General features: G+C 44.4%; 1 protein-coding gene across 7 annotated transcripts in view; it reads left to right on the top strand.

Moving 5' to 3' along the window:
• Window positions 1-14,477, top strand: part of FCHO1 (FCH and mu domain containing endocytic adaptor 1) — a 507,107-nt gene that overhangs the window by 357,071 nt on the left and 135,559 nt on the right. For all 7 annotated transcript variants that reach the window (XM_082267054.1, XM_082267048.1, XM_082267051.1 and 4 more), the window contains 3 exons: window positions 1,140-1,164; window positions 6,502-6,558; window positions 6,648-6,699. In XM_082267054.1, coding sequence (XP_082123180.1) covers window positions 1,140-1,164; window positions 6,502-6,558; window positions 6,648-6,699 — 134 coding nt within the window. The remainder of the gene's footprint in view (window positions 1-1,139; window positions 1,165-6,501; window positions 6,559-6,647; window positions 6,700-14,477) is intronic.

Below are 14,477 nucleotides of genomic sequence, written 5' to 3'. Positions count from 1 at the left end.
GAATATGAAGAGGCGGCGACTGTCGGAGGACTCAGAGAAAGGAATTTTACAGGTAAGATTTTACAAAAATTCCGTTTTTCTCTCTAAGGTGATTTCTGATTTTCATTTTAATGAAGACATTGTGCTGCCTTCACTCTGTCTCAAGCTTAAGCATCCTAAGAAAATTGCCTTGCATTCTTTGGATGTGGTTCGGGCAATCAGGGATTACCTGCGGCTACGGAGTCTTTCAGAAAATCTGATGTTCTTTTTTGTCCTTACTGAGGGACCCGTAAGGGATTGGCTGCGTGTGCTGCGACCATTTCCAGGTGGATCAGGCAGACGGTTGTTCAGGCTTATTCGCTGAAAGGTCAGGTTCCTCCTTTCCCAGGGAAGGCGCATTCTACTAGAGCGCTTAATGCCTCTTGAGATTTTCGCCATCAGGCGTCAGTGATGCGAGTTTACAAAGTGCAAATTGGTCGTCTGTGCATATGTTTACGAAATTCTACAAAGTTGATGTGTTGGCATCTTCAGATGCCTCCTTTGGCTGCAAGGTTTTGCAAGCTACGGTTTAAAGAGAATCTTTTTTTTTTTTCTCTTTGAGGGTGTATGTTTTGCTAGGTGAGCTCCAGTTGTTCCTGGTTGAGCTCCATATTACCTGGTTGGCTATGTTTAGCCTTTGGGGAGTTACGTTCTTCTTTGCGTTGTCTTCCCACCCCTCATGAATATACTGCTTTGGGACATCCCAATGGTCTAAGAAGATATGGAGCTGCGTCTGTCAAAGAACTTCAGAGAAAAGGATTTTACGGTAAGTACAAAAATCTAGTTTTTATGCATGAGACACACCCATGCATGTCCAGATATGCCAAAGGTCTCTGCCATCAGGTACTTATGGATCAGGTGCAAAGGGAGTAGTGCTGCCCCGCAGCACAAAAAAAAAAAAAAGTAAAAATAAATGAAAAAAAAAAGGTTTTGGGGTGAAGGTCTGCTTTAATGTAATTTGTTGAGGCTGGCTGAGGTGTGCACCTGAAAAAACTTCTAACTACCAGTTTTGCAGTGTTTTATATATACCACTAGCAGAGGCTGACTTTTATTTAAATTTTGTATGGGTAAGATGGATGCAGAGTTCTATAATGTAGTTTAAACTCTGTTTTGTGTTGCAGGTATCTGTAAGGCGTCAGACCATGCGTAAGTAAGCCTACAGTCTTTATCATTTGACTCTCTTCTTCTTTAAAGTGTTTCTCTCTGCAAAATGTTTTTTATTTTAGTTTTGGGTGAACTGGAGTAATTTTACACTTTGTGTCATGTTTATTTTTTTTTGTCTGTTTTTGGGGAGAATCACTAGTCAGTTTGTGCTGGTGACCATTGTCACTTAGACAGAAAAGCAGGTCAGAACCGTCTTTTCGTAGTGATTTGAGAAAGTGTTGAATTTGTTGTTAACGGAAGCTCTCCGTGGGGGGCATCTCCAAGCTGCCCATGAAGTACGAGGGAGGACGTGTTCCCCTATGGTCCAAATAGTCACCTATGCAATACAATCCCTTGTTTACCCACCAACCAAATCTTTTGGTTTGTACATCATGGGGGAACAGGGGGGTATCAAGGAGTGAAGCCACTGGGGTATGTACTGAACGTAAAGGCCATTTTCTGCATCTCGTATCCCATATGTGCAGTGAGTGAGAGAGCGCTGGGCTCAAAATAGCTTTGCGGTGTTTTGGAGTCCAAAGGATGAGGTCCATTGCAAGCGGAGAGCAAGTCTGAGCCTCTATTGGGACCCAATTGGGACGATGTTGACGGCTTTGAAGTTCACATAATTGGGATAGCTGCCCAGCTATGTAATATTTCCGAAACTCGTTCACGCTCCCAGGTATTTTGGGGCGTACATTGTGGCCCAAGCTATTCTGGGATCCTGGGCCCCCCATATGTAATGGCATCTGCGGGGACTTGGATTGGCAGATTTTGAAAATAATATAATCACCAAGGTAGAACTGTCATTTTAAAAGACGCTATTCTTCCCATCCAGGACAAGTTTGCATCAGACAAAAACCCTTAGGTCTTCCAATAGCTTACCAAACAAAGGTGGTTAGTTAGCTTTATACATAGAGGCTACATTGGAAGTAAGTCAAATTCTCAAGTAAGAGAGGGACGTCGGTTGCCATAAAAAGGGGAATTGTGATTTGATACTCTGGAGTGTTGGGGTTGGTAAGTCTGACTTTTCATGATTGACTGGTAAGATGGTGTGGGGGATGTAATGAAAAACAAAAGGTCATCAGCGAATAAAGCACACTTATAGCTCTTCCCACTGCTCCCTATTCCCAGGATGTCCAGGTTATGGCGGATCACTATTGCTAAGTTTTCAATGGCTACTACAAATAATATGAGAGATAACCTGTCGGGTGCCAGACGAAATGGGTATCTGATCCGACCTATGGGCCCGCAAAAGTATCTGAGCTGAGAGTGTGCTATAGAATGATTACATCAAGGCCAGGAACATAGGACCAAAATTCCATCTAGCCAGCACTCGAAAAAGGATGGGCCATGAGAGCTAATCGAATGCTTTTCGGATATCAATGGACAATAACATCCCAGTCCTATGCACTCCACCATCCCAGGAAGAGTGAAGCAATGATATAAGATCAATTGCTCTCCTGATCTAGTCAACTGCCTGCATGTATGGAAGAAAGCCCACTTGGTCAGAGTGTATGTTGTCAGCAAGAAATGTTATCGTCCTATTTGCCAAAATTTTTGTAAATAATTTCAAATCTGTATTAATTAGGGATATAGGGCGATAATTGGCTACATCAGTATGGTCTTTGTGGGGTTTGGGGATAAGGGTGATAGAGGCTCTATTAGAATCAGTGTCTATCTTTTTGTATGTCTTTAAAAAATTGTGTTTAAAGAGGGGGCCAGTAAAATGGAAAACCTTTTATAATATGGGGTAGTAAACCTGTCCGGGCCGGGTGCTTTGCCTATTGGAGTTTTGTAGCAGCCAGAACCTCCTCCACCGTAATGTCCTTGTCTAGAAAGTCTCTATGTTCATCCGTCAAAGTCCTAATAGGAAGACTGTCTAAAAAATCGTCAAATGCTTACTGATCAGTGACATTGTCATCAATCAGGATACCCCTAATTGTGGCCTTGTTGGCAGCCCAAGTGCACATTGGAGAGGTATGTGAAGGATCATTTAAAGAAAAGTATTCCTTCAATGCAGTTTCAATATCAAAGAAAGTGGCCTGATTGCTGAGGTGTGATTTATTTAGATGCAAGGTAAAGGAGGCTGAGGAGCTTTGCAGTGAAGAAAGAACAGCTATCACTGGAGAGTGATCAGACCAGGGAGTTTCTAGTATCTTAAAGGAGGGGCAAAATGGTAGAGAGGCAGCTGATGTGAAGAAATGGTCTATCCGCGAGTACGTCAAATGAACATGAGAATAGAAAGTGTAATCGCGTTTAGCACTATTAAATTCCTGCCAGATGTCCACTAAGTCATTGTCATTCAGCAATTTTGCAAATTTAGTTCACGCCTTTGAGGGCTTCAAAATTTGAGAGCCTGGTGATGAATCTAAAGTGATGTTGGAGTCCACTCCCAATAGGAGCGTTCCCTCAAAGAGGCAAGACTGTTGCTGGAGAAAATTTTGAAAAAAAGGATAATTGATCCATGTTCCAAACATAGTAGGAAAGAAGCGTTACTAGAGTGCCTTCCAAGTTCCCCTTAACCAATAAAAAGTGCCCTTCCGGGTCAGTGATTATCTTTAAGAGGGAGAATGCTAAGGTCTTAGTGATACATATAGCCAATCCCCTCGTCTTGTCTGATGCATTGGCTAGAAAGACGGTTGGATATTGTTTGTGAATATAGTTTGGTTTGTAGGAAGGTGGAAAATTTGTTTTTTGAAGAAACACTCTCCGCTCCTACCGAGTAACAGTAGTTAAAGACCTTTCGCCTTTTGACTGGTGAATTGAGGCCCTGCACATTATGTGTTAAGAATTAAATGGGTTCCGATATTTGTGGGTTAGCCATAGCGTGTGGTGAAGTTGGGATATCTTACCTTACCATCTTGGACAAAGCTGACAAACCAATCCCTTAAAGAACTGAACATTCCCGGATGAATCACAAAGGATAGATAAGAAAGACAAAGAAGGGGAAAGAGGGTAAATACTCTCAAAAAAAGGGAAGGCCTGAGAAAAGGACCAATGAGAGAAGGTATTAGTACAAATTTAGTTTAAAGCATAAACACATTTCAAAAGGGAAGACAATTAACTTGTCTAGGTTATCACACAAATAAGATAGAAAAACAAAAAGAACTAGGCCACAGATTGTTAGACTTCAAAGGCCCCTACCTCTCAAAAAGAATAAACAGGAGGAAGGAGAGTTGGAATTAGGGTGAGGCGCATGGTCTTTTTGACCCGACCTGAGCTGAACTATACTGAAAACTTAGGTGTTGAACAAGTACTTGAAATATGATATTCCAGGAGAAGACTATAGCAAACATTATACACCAATGCCCTCTTGTGGAAAGTGCACAAGCTGCAACTTGAGGGAATCGTAGTACAAGAGCACCATGAGTCTCAAATCAAAATCTGAATAGAAAAAAATCAAGAAAATATTTAAAGGAAACATGTTCAACAGTCCTATTTGAAGAACCCAAGATAGGGCTATCGGAAGAATTCCTCCAAAAAGTGGGTTAAGCATCTCGTCTCTGAAAACTGTCAAAGTGGTCTGGACTGGCATCAGGAACGGCTTCTGGTGGTTCTAGGCAAGTACCACAAGGGTGAGACTGGATGCCCTCTGTTACCTCTGCTACGGCCAGACGTTGAGGAAGGGTGAGGGTGTGGTGATGATGGTGGTGAAGAAGAGATAAAGCCCAGACATTTCAGCAATGCTTCTCCTTCAGGAAAGGTGGAAAATAAGTAAGATTTGCCTTTTTTAAGGGAAAGCGAGGCAAAAAGGGAAAGACCATTGGTACATTATCCCTTTTTCTTGTAGTAGCTGAAGTAAAGGCTTAAAAGATTTGCATTTTTGCACAGTAGCTGGAGAAATGTCTGCAAATATTTGCACTTCATGGTCAAGTAGCTGAATTGAAGACCGTTTGCAGGCTTTTTGCATGACACTTTGTTTCACTGAATAAAAGTGGGGTTTAACAATATTGTCCCTAGGGGTTCCCTCTGGACGCTGGGCAGTGAGAGCTCTGTGCGAACGATCCAATTTATGAGCAGGAATATTCGGTATTAAAGAGGATAGCATTGTTGTGGCTGCTTTCTGAGCATCTGTGAATGATTCAGGCAACCCATGTATACGAAAATTGTATCTGTGAGACCTGTTTTCCAGGTCGTCAATTTTCGCCAGGGCCTCCTCCAATGTTTCCAGGTCACGTATACGGTCTGTGATTTGATTTGTTCTGCCCACAGTGATGTCAAGCTTATTTTCAATAGTATTGATCCTAGAACCCAGATCCTGAAATTCTTGATTCAGATCATCAGTAATTTTCTTACCAGCCTTTTCTAGGTTCTGTTCCAGCAGGGTTGAAAATCTTGCAGGGATGAGGGGGTCACTTGAGGAGCTATGGGTTTTGGGCTCATAAGCTCCTGGGAGGCCTGCAGGCTGTATTGGCTAGGGATAATGTCTCCCATGGCCGATCTAAGGATGAACCTGTGGAAAAGGGGGAATCCCCACCCGAGGGGTCTCCATCCTGGAGAGTAGGGAGAGTAGCTGGGGTTGCACTGCAGTCCTTAAAGCCAGTAAAGTGCAGGGAGGCTCGATATGGCTGTGGATGGTCTGTCTGGGGGGATGCCGTGTGTATCCGAGGAGCCACTATCTTGCCTAAACCGGCCGGGGGAAGTGCGATCTATCGCAGCTGTTTGACATTTTCGCATTTGTTGCCCAAAAGTGGAGGAAGAACAGGGGTAGTTTGCAGCACTCCTGGGTCCTTTGATTGGCAGGATGCAGACGGATTAGGTCCGGTCGCGGTGGAGACAAATCAAGCTACGTCTGCCATGGTCAGCTGCACGCCCACGCCCTCGTCATTTTATCTTTAGTGTTTTCCATCTATACTTCAACCGAATATCAATATTTATACAGGTTTTTATGCTTTGTATACTTTTTGTATATTATATTGCTGCCTAATTTTTTATGGTGTATACTTTTTTATTCACTTATTTACTTAGCACTTGTCATATATCCTGCACATTTGTGTTTTGTTTGTCTTTTGGTCATGTGACCGGGTTTGGTGATCATGTGACCATGTATGTGCTATTTAAGCTGTTTTGTGATATATGTATACCAGCCATGACTAAGCCCAAACGGCTGAAATGCGTTGGCATTTTGTGGCTATCTTTCAGGAAGTGAAGGTAAATTTCCTTAACGGTACACAGATACAAAAAAAAATAACCTGACATGGGTTTTAACTCTACTCTATCTAAAACAACAAAAATAAAAATGGCTCTAACATACACTTTTTTATTATCATCTTTGGTAGCAATGACCTCTCAAGTGTAGCATTTTCATTTTGATCAATTCTTTGTTGTAATGCTGTTTAGGCACTGCAGTGGGCACAGGTTCTGTTTCAGGAGAAACACAAATAACTTGTCAGACAGGTGAGCTATCTCTTTAAATGAATTGTCAAATTTAATTGACGTCAAAATTCTCACAGAGTGTTACGGTAAATGTGTATATTTCTATACAGATAAATCCGCGGTCACGCTCTCCAGCACGCCTCCATCCACTGTCACCAACAGGTATTTCATTGAAATTTCTGCATATCTTTTTTGTGTTAAAGCTGAACTCCAGGCTAGAGCGTGTGTGTGTGTGTGTGTGTGTGTGTGTGTGTGTGTGTATATTTTGTATACAGGAAAATCATTATTTGATCCCCTGCAGATTTTGTAGGTTTGCCCACTTATACAGAAATAAAGGGTCTATAATTTTTATCATAGGTGTTTTTAAATAATAGAGAGAGAATATCAACCAAAAAAACTGAAAAAAAAAAAAACACATGATACAAATGTTATAAATTGAGTTGCAGTTCAGTGAGTAAAATAAGTATTTGATCCCCAAACAAAACATGACTTAGTACTTGATTGGGAAACCCTTGTTTGCAAGCACAGAGGTAAGAAGTTTCTTGTAGTTAGTTACCAGGTTTGCACACATTTCAGAAGGGATTTTGGTCACCCATATCTTCTCTTGGCACCTCGAAATTTCAGCTCCCTTTATACATTTTCTATAGGCTTAAGGTCTGGAGACTGGCTATGCCACTCCATGACCTTAATGTGCTTATTTTTGAGCCATTCTTTTGTTGCCCTGGCGGTATGTTTTGGGGTCATTGTCATGCTGGAAGACCCTCCCATGACCCATCTTCAGTGTTCTGGCTGAGGGAAGAAGGTTCTCATCCAAGATTTTACAATATATGGCCCCGTCCATTGTCCACTCAATGCTGCAAAGTTGACCGTCACCTTTAGCAGTCATAGTCAGCATTTTTAGGGTCAGAGTCAGCATTTTACTTCCTCCAAATATGGCAAGTCACGTTAATGCCAAAGAGCACAATTTTGGTCTCATCTGACCACAACACTTTACATAGTTACAGTATCTCACAAAAGTGAGTACACCCCTCACATTTTTGTAATTATTTAATTATATCTTTTCATGTGACAACCCTGAAGAAATTACACTTTGCTACAATGTAAAGTAGTGAGTGTACAGCTTGTATAACAGTGTAAATTTGCTGTCTCCTCAAAATAACTCAACACAAAGCCATTAATGTCTAAACCGCTGGCAACAAAAGTGAGTACACCCCTAAGTGCAAATGTCCAAATTGGGCCCAAAGTGTCAATATTTTGTGTGGCCGCCATTATTTTCCAGCACTGCCTTAACCTTCTTGGGCATGGAGTTCACCACAGCTTCACAGGTTTCACTGGAGTCCTCTTCCACTCCTCCATGACAACATCAAGGAGCTGGAGGATGTTGGAGACCTCCTGCTCCTCCTCCCATTTGAGGATGCCCCCAGATGTTCAATAGGGTTTAGGTCTGGAGAAATGCTTGGCTAGTCCATCATGGCAAAGAACTCTCTGAGGATCTGAAAAAAAGAATTGTTGCTCTACATAAAGATGGTCTAGGCTATAAGAAGATTGCCAAGCCCCTGAAACTGAGCTGCAGCATGGTGGCCAAGACCATACAGCGGTTTAGCTGTGTAGGGGGTTACAAGATGCTAATATCAAGTGAAAACGTATTTCAAAAAAACAGAATGCATTTACTGACTTAGTTATGAATACAGAGCTGCATTGATTTGTGCTTTATAATCTGCTTTTCCTTTTGCCTGAAGTTCAGCTTTAATCTGTTACTTTTTTTCTCTCCTCCTAAGTACCTTTTTCTAAATTCTGCTGTTGCTGAAAGTAGCAAACTGAAAAGATATGTCCAATGCAGTCATTCAATAAAAGTTATAACACAAATATTGGATGAATACAGTGATTCAAAAGTGTTATATCAAAATCCTGCAACTTGAAATACTTTGATAAGTCATTAGCTATACACACGAACTTGTGATAAAAAAGTGCCAGTGAGAAAATTATTTTTTAAGTAATTATGCATGTGTACTGCCGTCTTCCAACCATTTCTTCAGGAAAAAATAGATATGGATTTGTTACTGTGAGCTACATTCTCTGCATTCCTTTTTGCTGCCTTTATATGCAAGTCGCTGAGTATTATTATTCCACTGTAAAGGAACAAGGGATAAGAAGATACCTTCCCATAATTGCACAATTAAACTTTAAAGGAAAGCCAAGAGCTGCCGCAGTCCTCATCTAATGTTCACAGTTGATTTTGTGGGAACTACTAGTTATTCACATTTTTACTAAGAATAGCAAAGGACTGGAAGCCATTAGTTGCTCCTATTATTATTCAAACAGAGAGGAGAAATAACCAGTTGATGCCTGAAATTAGGAGCAATGTTTGTGTTTGCCTTTTTCTTTGGTCAGTGAAAATGCAAGTAGCACAGAAAGATTAGTCTTTACTTTGAAGGATCCCAACTCCGTTAAAGGGTGAATATGGAAATAGGGCATAAGTTTAGTTAAAGCTGAAGTTTAATCTGCTTATAGTTTATCTTTCTTGGTTGCTCTTTTCTGCGTTATCAGTTTACTAAATAAATATTTGCATAAAACTGGTTCCTATTGCATATCTTATTTTAGACACAGTGATGTCATCACTGGGTCTCTGTGCTTCTCTGTTCCATGGCAGATCATGGCTGGGCAGGGTGCTGTACATAGATTCCTGAAAAACTTCACAGCACTCTGCCTGAGTACTCTTCTCAAGAGCCTTCAGTCCTGAGTCAAGCAGTGGGCTGGTTCTTGTGAGGAGTTGGGCTTGGTTCACACTGGTGCGAATTGGATAAGGGTTTCCCCCATTCAATTCACATGTCAGGAGACTCAATTGAGCCGGTTCACACAGCTCCGGAACGGCTGCTGGGCAGTTTGCAAAGAGGTCCTGTGCGTCTTCTTGTCTGTTTCAGGTCCGAATTCAGGCCAAATTTTGGACCGAATTTGGGCCTAAAATGGTGAACAGGGAGGCACAGGACCCCCTGCTGCGAGCCGCTCCACTCAGTGTGAACCTAGCCTTACGGAAATCTCAAAATTACTTGATGGATGGATGTCATTCCGGAGGAGAGTGCAGTCCCAAGCAGGCTGTATTTTCATGCAGACTGCCCTAGGTTATACCCACATCTGAAATAAAATTCAATGAATGAGAGGGGCTAGATAGGGTCAGCCAGACTGGGGAGGAAAGGATTAGGTGGTGTTTCCTCGAGCCAGGAAATGAGGCAGCCTCTATCTAACTAGTTGCAGCCCCTAATGCACACTGTGCAAATCTCTGTGTGCAGTGAAATCAGAGTAAGTGTTTTCAGTACAGAAGAGGGGCCTGTACAATTGTTTAGGAAAGGTAAGACTGCAGTTCATCTTTAAAGGAAAATTAGTATTAGGCTTACAGGGAGGGTTGAGGGGCTCTGAGGTTAAAGCATTGAGCTCTGGTGCAGGAGATTGAATGCATGTGAAAGCAAAACGGTGCACACATCACTAAAAATTAATCATGGCTAGCAAAGTATCCTTTTCTCTATAGTTCATTGACAGACACAGCTCCATATTCTTCTTGACCATTGGGTTATGCTGCCCCCTACAGGAGTAGGACGCTATGCAGGAAAAACCTTTACCACGCCTATAGGGCAGTCCCTGCAGGCATACACCCACTCGCTTTGCTATAGGACTCAGTTTGTTTCTGCCTAGTTTAGGAGTAGGACCTAGTTCCTGGCTGGGACTTCCGTCTTAGCTTGTCTTTTTTATTTTAAAGGGAACCTTTGTTGAAATTTTAATTTTTTATCTTGTTATGTTCCTGAGAGAACTGCAATCAACAGCCGGACTGGGTTTCGAACTGGATATCCTAGATCCTTAAGGACTCCCAGCTCGGCCAGCGAGCGTGAGCAGGTTATAGCCCAGCGCTAGGCCTTGCCACAACAGAGCTCCAGTGGAGGGGCTGGCCCGAGAGTGAAACACCTCGCCGGGATGCACACGACCTGGTTCGGCCTGAGTTGAAGCTTACCCCTTGGCCATTGGCAACCCCGCCCCGAGTATAGAGGTAGTCTGTCTGGAGTGGCGCCCACTGATGTCATTGGTATGGTGAGTAGTGTCCCCCCATAGCTCTGGCGGTCTCAGGGCGAACATAGGGCCCTCCCTGGGAAGGTCGGACCCTCGGGTACCCCTCATTCCCTCTGGCCCCTCGGTATGTACCAGGCCCCCTAAGGCCTCCCTTTCCACCATCATAGGGGTCCCTACCTCAGTCAGTGATGGGGGTCCTCGGGGGGTGGACGCGCAGATGCCGCTATAGCGGAACTGCTGTGAGGGGGTTTAACCCTGGTGGGTGTCCCTGCCGGGGACCCCCCGAAAACACAATTATTTTGGACCTCTTAGGGGGTACGGGAGGCCGCATGGCGCGCTGTGGGGTCCGCCATTTTACTGTAGAATCATTCAGCCTCGTTTTGCAGAAGTTCCCATTGAAATGCGTGGGCAGCCATGTTTTTGTGGTTTCCCCATAGAAATGCTTTGGGCGGCCATTTTCCCGCGAACGAATGCTGGACAGCAGGGAGCAGTTAGGCCTTTACTCTAGTGAATGACCCAGGTACTTCCTCTTCCTGTGAAGATAATTTTCTCTGCCAGCAGAACGATCCTGTTATCCTGTTCTCCTCCATATCAAATGGTGGTATGTCTATTGGGGTCCCTGTAGGTCTCTCTCTCTTACCCTGCTATCTGCAGTGCTAATGGCTGGGACTTGTAGTACCGCTGGTGCAGCGGTGTGGGTCAGTTTTTCTTAGTTTTCTTAAAGTGACGCTGCGCTATTCAAAGTCCCAGGAACAAATTTCACCTACAGATCCCCTCCTTGCGGTTAAGGGGACTTCCGGGTCGCAATACCTGTCTGCCTTAACGTGGATTTTGGAAAACCTGGTGTCAAAAGTGGATTTGGTTTTAAAAAAACACCACTAGTAGAAAGCGCCCTATGCCCTCCCCTGCCTCTACTGTATCCTCAGATACTGAGGTAGATATGGCCGCCGCGGACGCATGTCACCCTGAGGGTTCTGCATCATCGCACTCAGATGGCGAGGACGACATATCCTCGTCTGCAGCAGCGCGGGAAAGCGCTCTGGTGGAGGCACTTATGGTGTCAGTACGGGAAACTCTAAAAATGGTGGGCGATTCAGCAGCGTCAGGGACACAGGTGTCATTTGGCCCTCGCAAATCCCAGCCCTCCCCTGCCTCTACTGTATCCTCAGATCCTGAGGTAGATATGGCCGCTGATGACGCATGTCACCCTGAGGGTTCTGCGTCATTCCACTCAGATGGCGAGGACAACATATCCTCGTCTGCAGCAGCGCGGGAAATCGCTTTGGTGGAGGCACTTATGGTGTCAGTACGGGAAACTCTAAAAATGGTGGGTGATTCAGCAGCGTCAGGGACACAGGTGTCATTTGGCAAATCCCAGAAGTCGAGCAAAGTTTTCCCTTGTCCAGAACTTTTTGACAAAATTGTCTCTGACCAATGGGAGTGCCTCAAACGCATGTTAGTGGTGCCGAAGAGTTATAAGAGGCGCTATCCATTCGCGGACGCGGTATCCGCAAAATGGACCATTCCAACGAAGGTGGACCATCCGGTCTCCAAACTGAAAAAATCTACTGTGGTCCCAATGGAGGGATCCCAGGTCTTTAAAGACCCGGTGGATAGAAGGATTGAGTCGCTGTCCCTCCATTTACATGTTATAGAGGGCTCAATACTTAAACCGATCTTCGTGATCACTCTGGTGTCCCAGATCATAACGGATTGGGCGAAGTTGTTAAAAAGTGACCTAGAAACAGAGCAGCTTCCTCCGAGCCTGACAGATATAACAGACCAAATGGTCCAAGCCCTACTATTTATATGTCGCTAGATGCGGCCCCTCCTGTAGCCAGAGTATCCGCGGTGGGCGTAGCTATTAGACGCATGGTGTGGCTTAAAAGCTGGTCTGCGGATCAGGCTTCAATAAAGGCTCTATCAGAGCTCCTCTTTACGGGGGGACCGCTTGTTTGGATCCTCATTGGATGAACTTTTCAAGGGTCTTACAGGTGGGAAAAGTACTCTTCTTCCTCAGTCCTCCAAGGGCAAGTTACCACGTAATAGACGGAGGCCTTATTACAGCTCACAGATGGCCTTTTCGTGCCTCCGGCACTCAAGAGAAAGGGTCTAAGCCATTTAGGTCTTCTGGGGGTTCCAAGAAGACACGGTCGGGTAAGCCGAGAGCAGGCCAAATCCCCGTCTGCATTAGGGGATGCCCTCACATGTAACTGGGGTGGGGGGACGTCTTTGCTTCTTTCCGGAACCATGGACTTCCTTGATTCAGGACAAATGGGTCCACAAACTGATCCGATCGGGTTGCAAGATCAAATTTAGGTCTCGTCCGTCAGGATAGATTCTTCCCGTCCAACCTACACCTATCTCAAGATCGGTTGAGGGACCTGCGAGAGGCGATACAAGATCTGCTGTCGCAAGGGGTGATTGTGCTGGTTCCCTCTCAGGAACGCTTTTTGGGGTTCTATTCAAACCTGTTCACTGTTCCCAGGAAAGAAGGCAAAGTGCGTCCAATCCTGGACCTCAAGGCTCTGAACCGCTTTGTGTGGGTACAAAAGTTTAGAATGGAGTCCATTTGCACGGTAGTGGCATCCCTACAACAGGGAGATTTTTTGGCCTCCATCCATATCCAGGACGCATATCTACACTTCCCTATTTACGCTGGATACCAGCGTTTTCTTCGCTTCACTGTAGGAGAGGAGCATTATCAATTTGTGGCATTACCCTTTCGTCTTGCCTCCGCTCCCAGGGCCCTCACCAAAGTGTTGGCTCCGGTATTGGCGTTACTGCGACAACAGGGAATTGCGGTACTGGGGTACCTGGACGATCTCCTCTTAAGAGCAGACTCACATTTTGTCCTGTTGGGCGACTTCATGATTACTGTACAGACTCTGGAAGAGTTTGGTTGGAACATCAATTTAAAAAAATCTGCTCTGGTACCATCTTCAAAACTGGATTATCTGGGCCTCACTCTAGACTCCTCTTTGGCGAGGGGGTTTTCTTCCCCAGGAAAAGCTGCAAAAGTTGCAGAGGGCGATTCTTTTGCTGTTATCCGCCAACCTGTCCTCTCTGCGGACTTGCATACGAGCCTTAGGCCTGATGGTGTCGAACTTCGAGGCAGTTCCGTTTGCTCAGTTCCACACGGGACCCTTACACAAAGGGAAATTCTTGTCAAGTGGCACAAAGATCCAAAGTCCTTGGACCAGACATGGGAGTAAGTCACACATGTGCAAGTCACAAGCAAGTCTCAAGTCTTAACCTTCAAATCTCAAGCAAGTCCCAAGTTACTGTGGCGAAAAGCAAGCAAGTCAAGTCGAGTCCCTGCTAGAAGTCCAGCAAGTCAAGTCAAGTCATTTATTTTGGTCACAAATCAAGTCAAAATACTGATCTACCCCAATTTTCACCTTTAAATCAGTTAAATGTCAGTGGTCAGGAAAGGTTTGTTTTATTTTTAACATTAACAAAACTGCTTAGTGCTTTTTTCTTGGCATATTAAAGAAACACTTTGAATGCCCAAACAGCTCAAAATCCTTAGTCTGGTCATGTTTCAACTAGGGATGCACCAAAATGAAAATTCTGGGCCGAAACCGAAAATGCAGGATGCCCTTGGCCGAAAACCGAAAATGACCCTCCCTCCCTCCCTCTGGCTCAGCGTCCCTCCCCATCCCAACGATTCAATCTCCTTACTGTCACTCTGCTGAGTGCTCCTCCGGTGTCCTTCATTCAAAAGAAGCGCCTCTGGCCGGCGGCCCGCCTACCGGTGATGTCACTACTACGATCTGTGTATGAATGAACTGACACACCGGGCGGGAGGGCAGGCGAGCAGCCGCTAATAGATATAACTATGTGAGCCTTCACTTCCCTGTCAGAGGAGATACCCGCATGAC

The sequence above is a fragment of the Pelophylax lessonae genome (assembly GCF_965119305.1).
Source record: "Pelophylax lessonae genome assembly, chromosome: 1".
NCBI lineage: Eukaryota > Metazoa > Chordata > Amphibia > Anura > Ranidae > Pelophylax > Pelophylax lessonae.
Note: the sequence above shows the minus strand (reverse complement) of the source record. Positions and strands in the feature narration are given on the sequence as shown.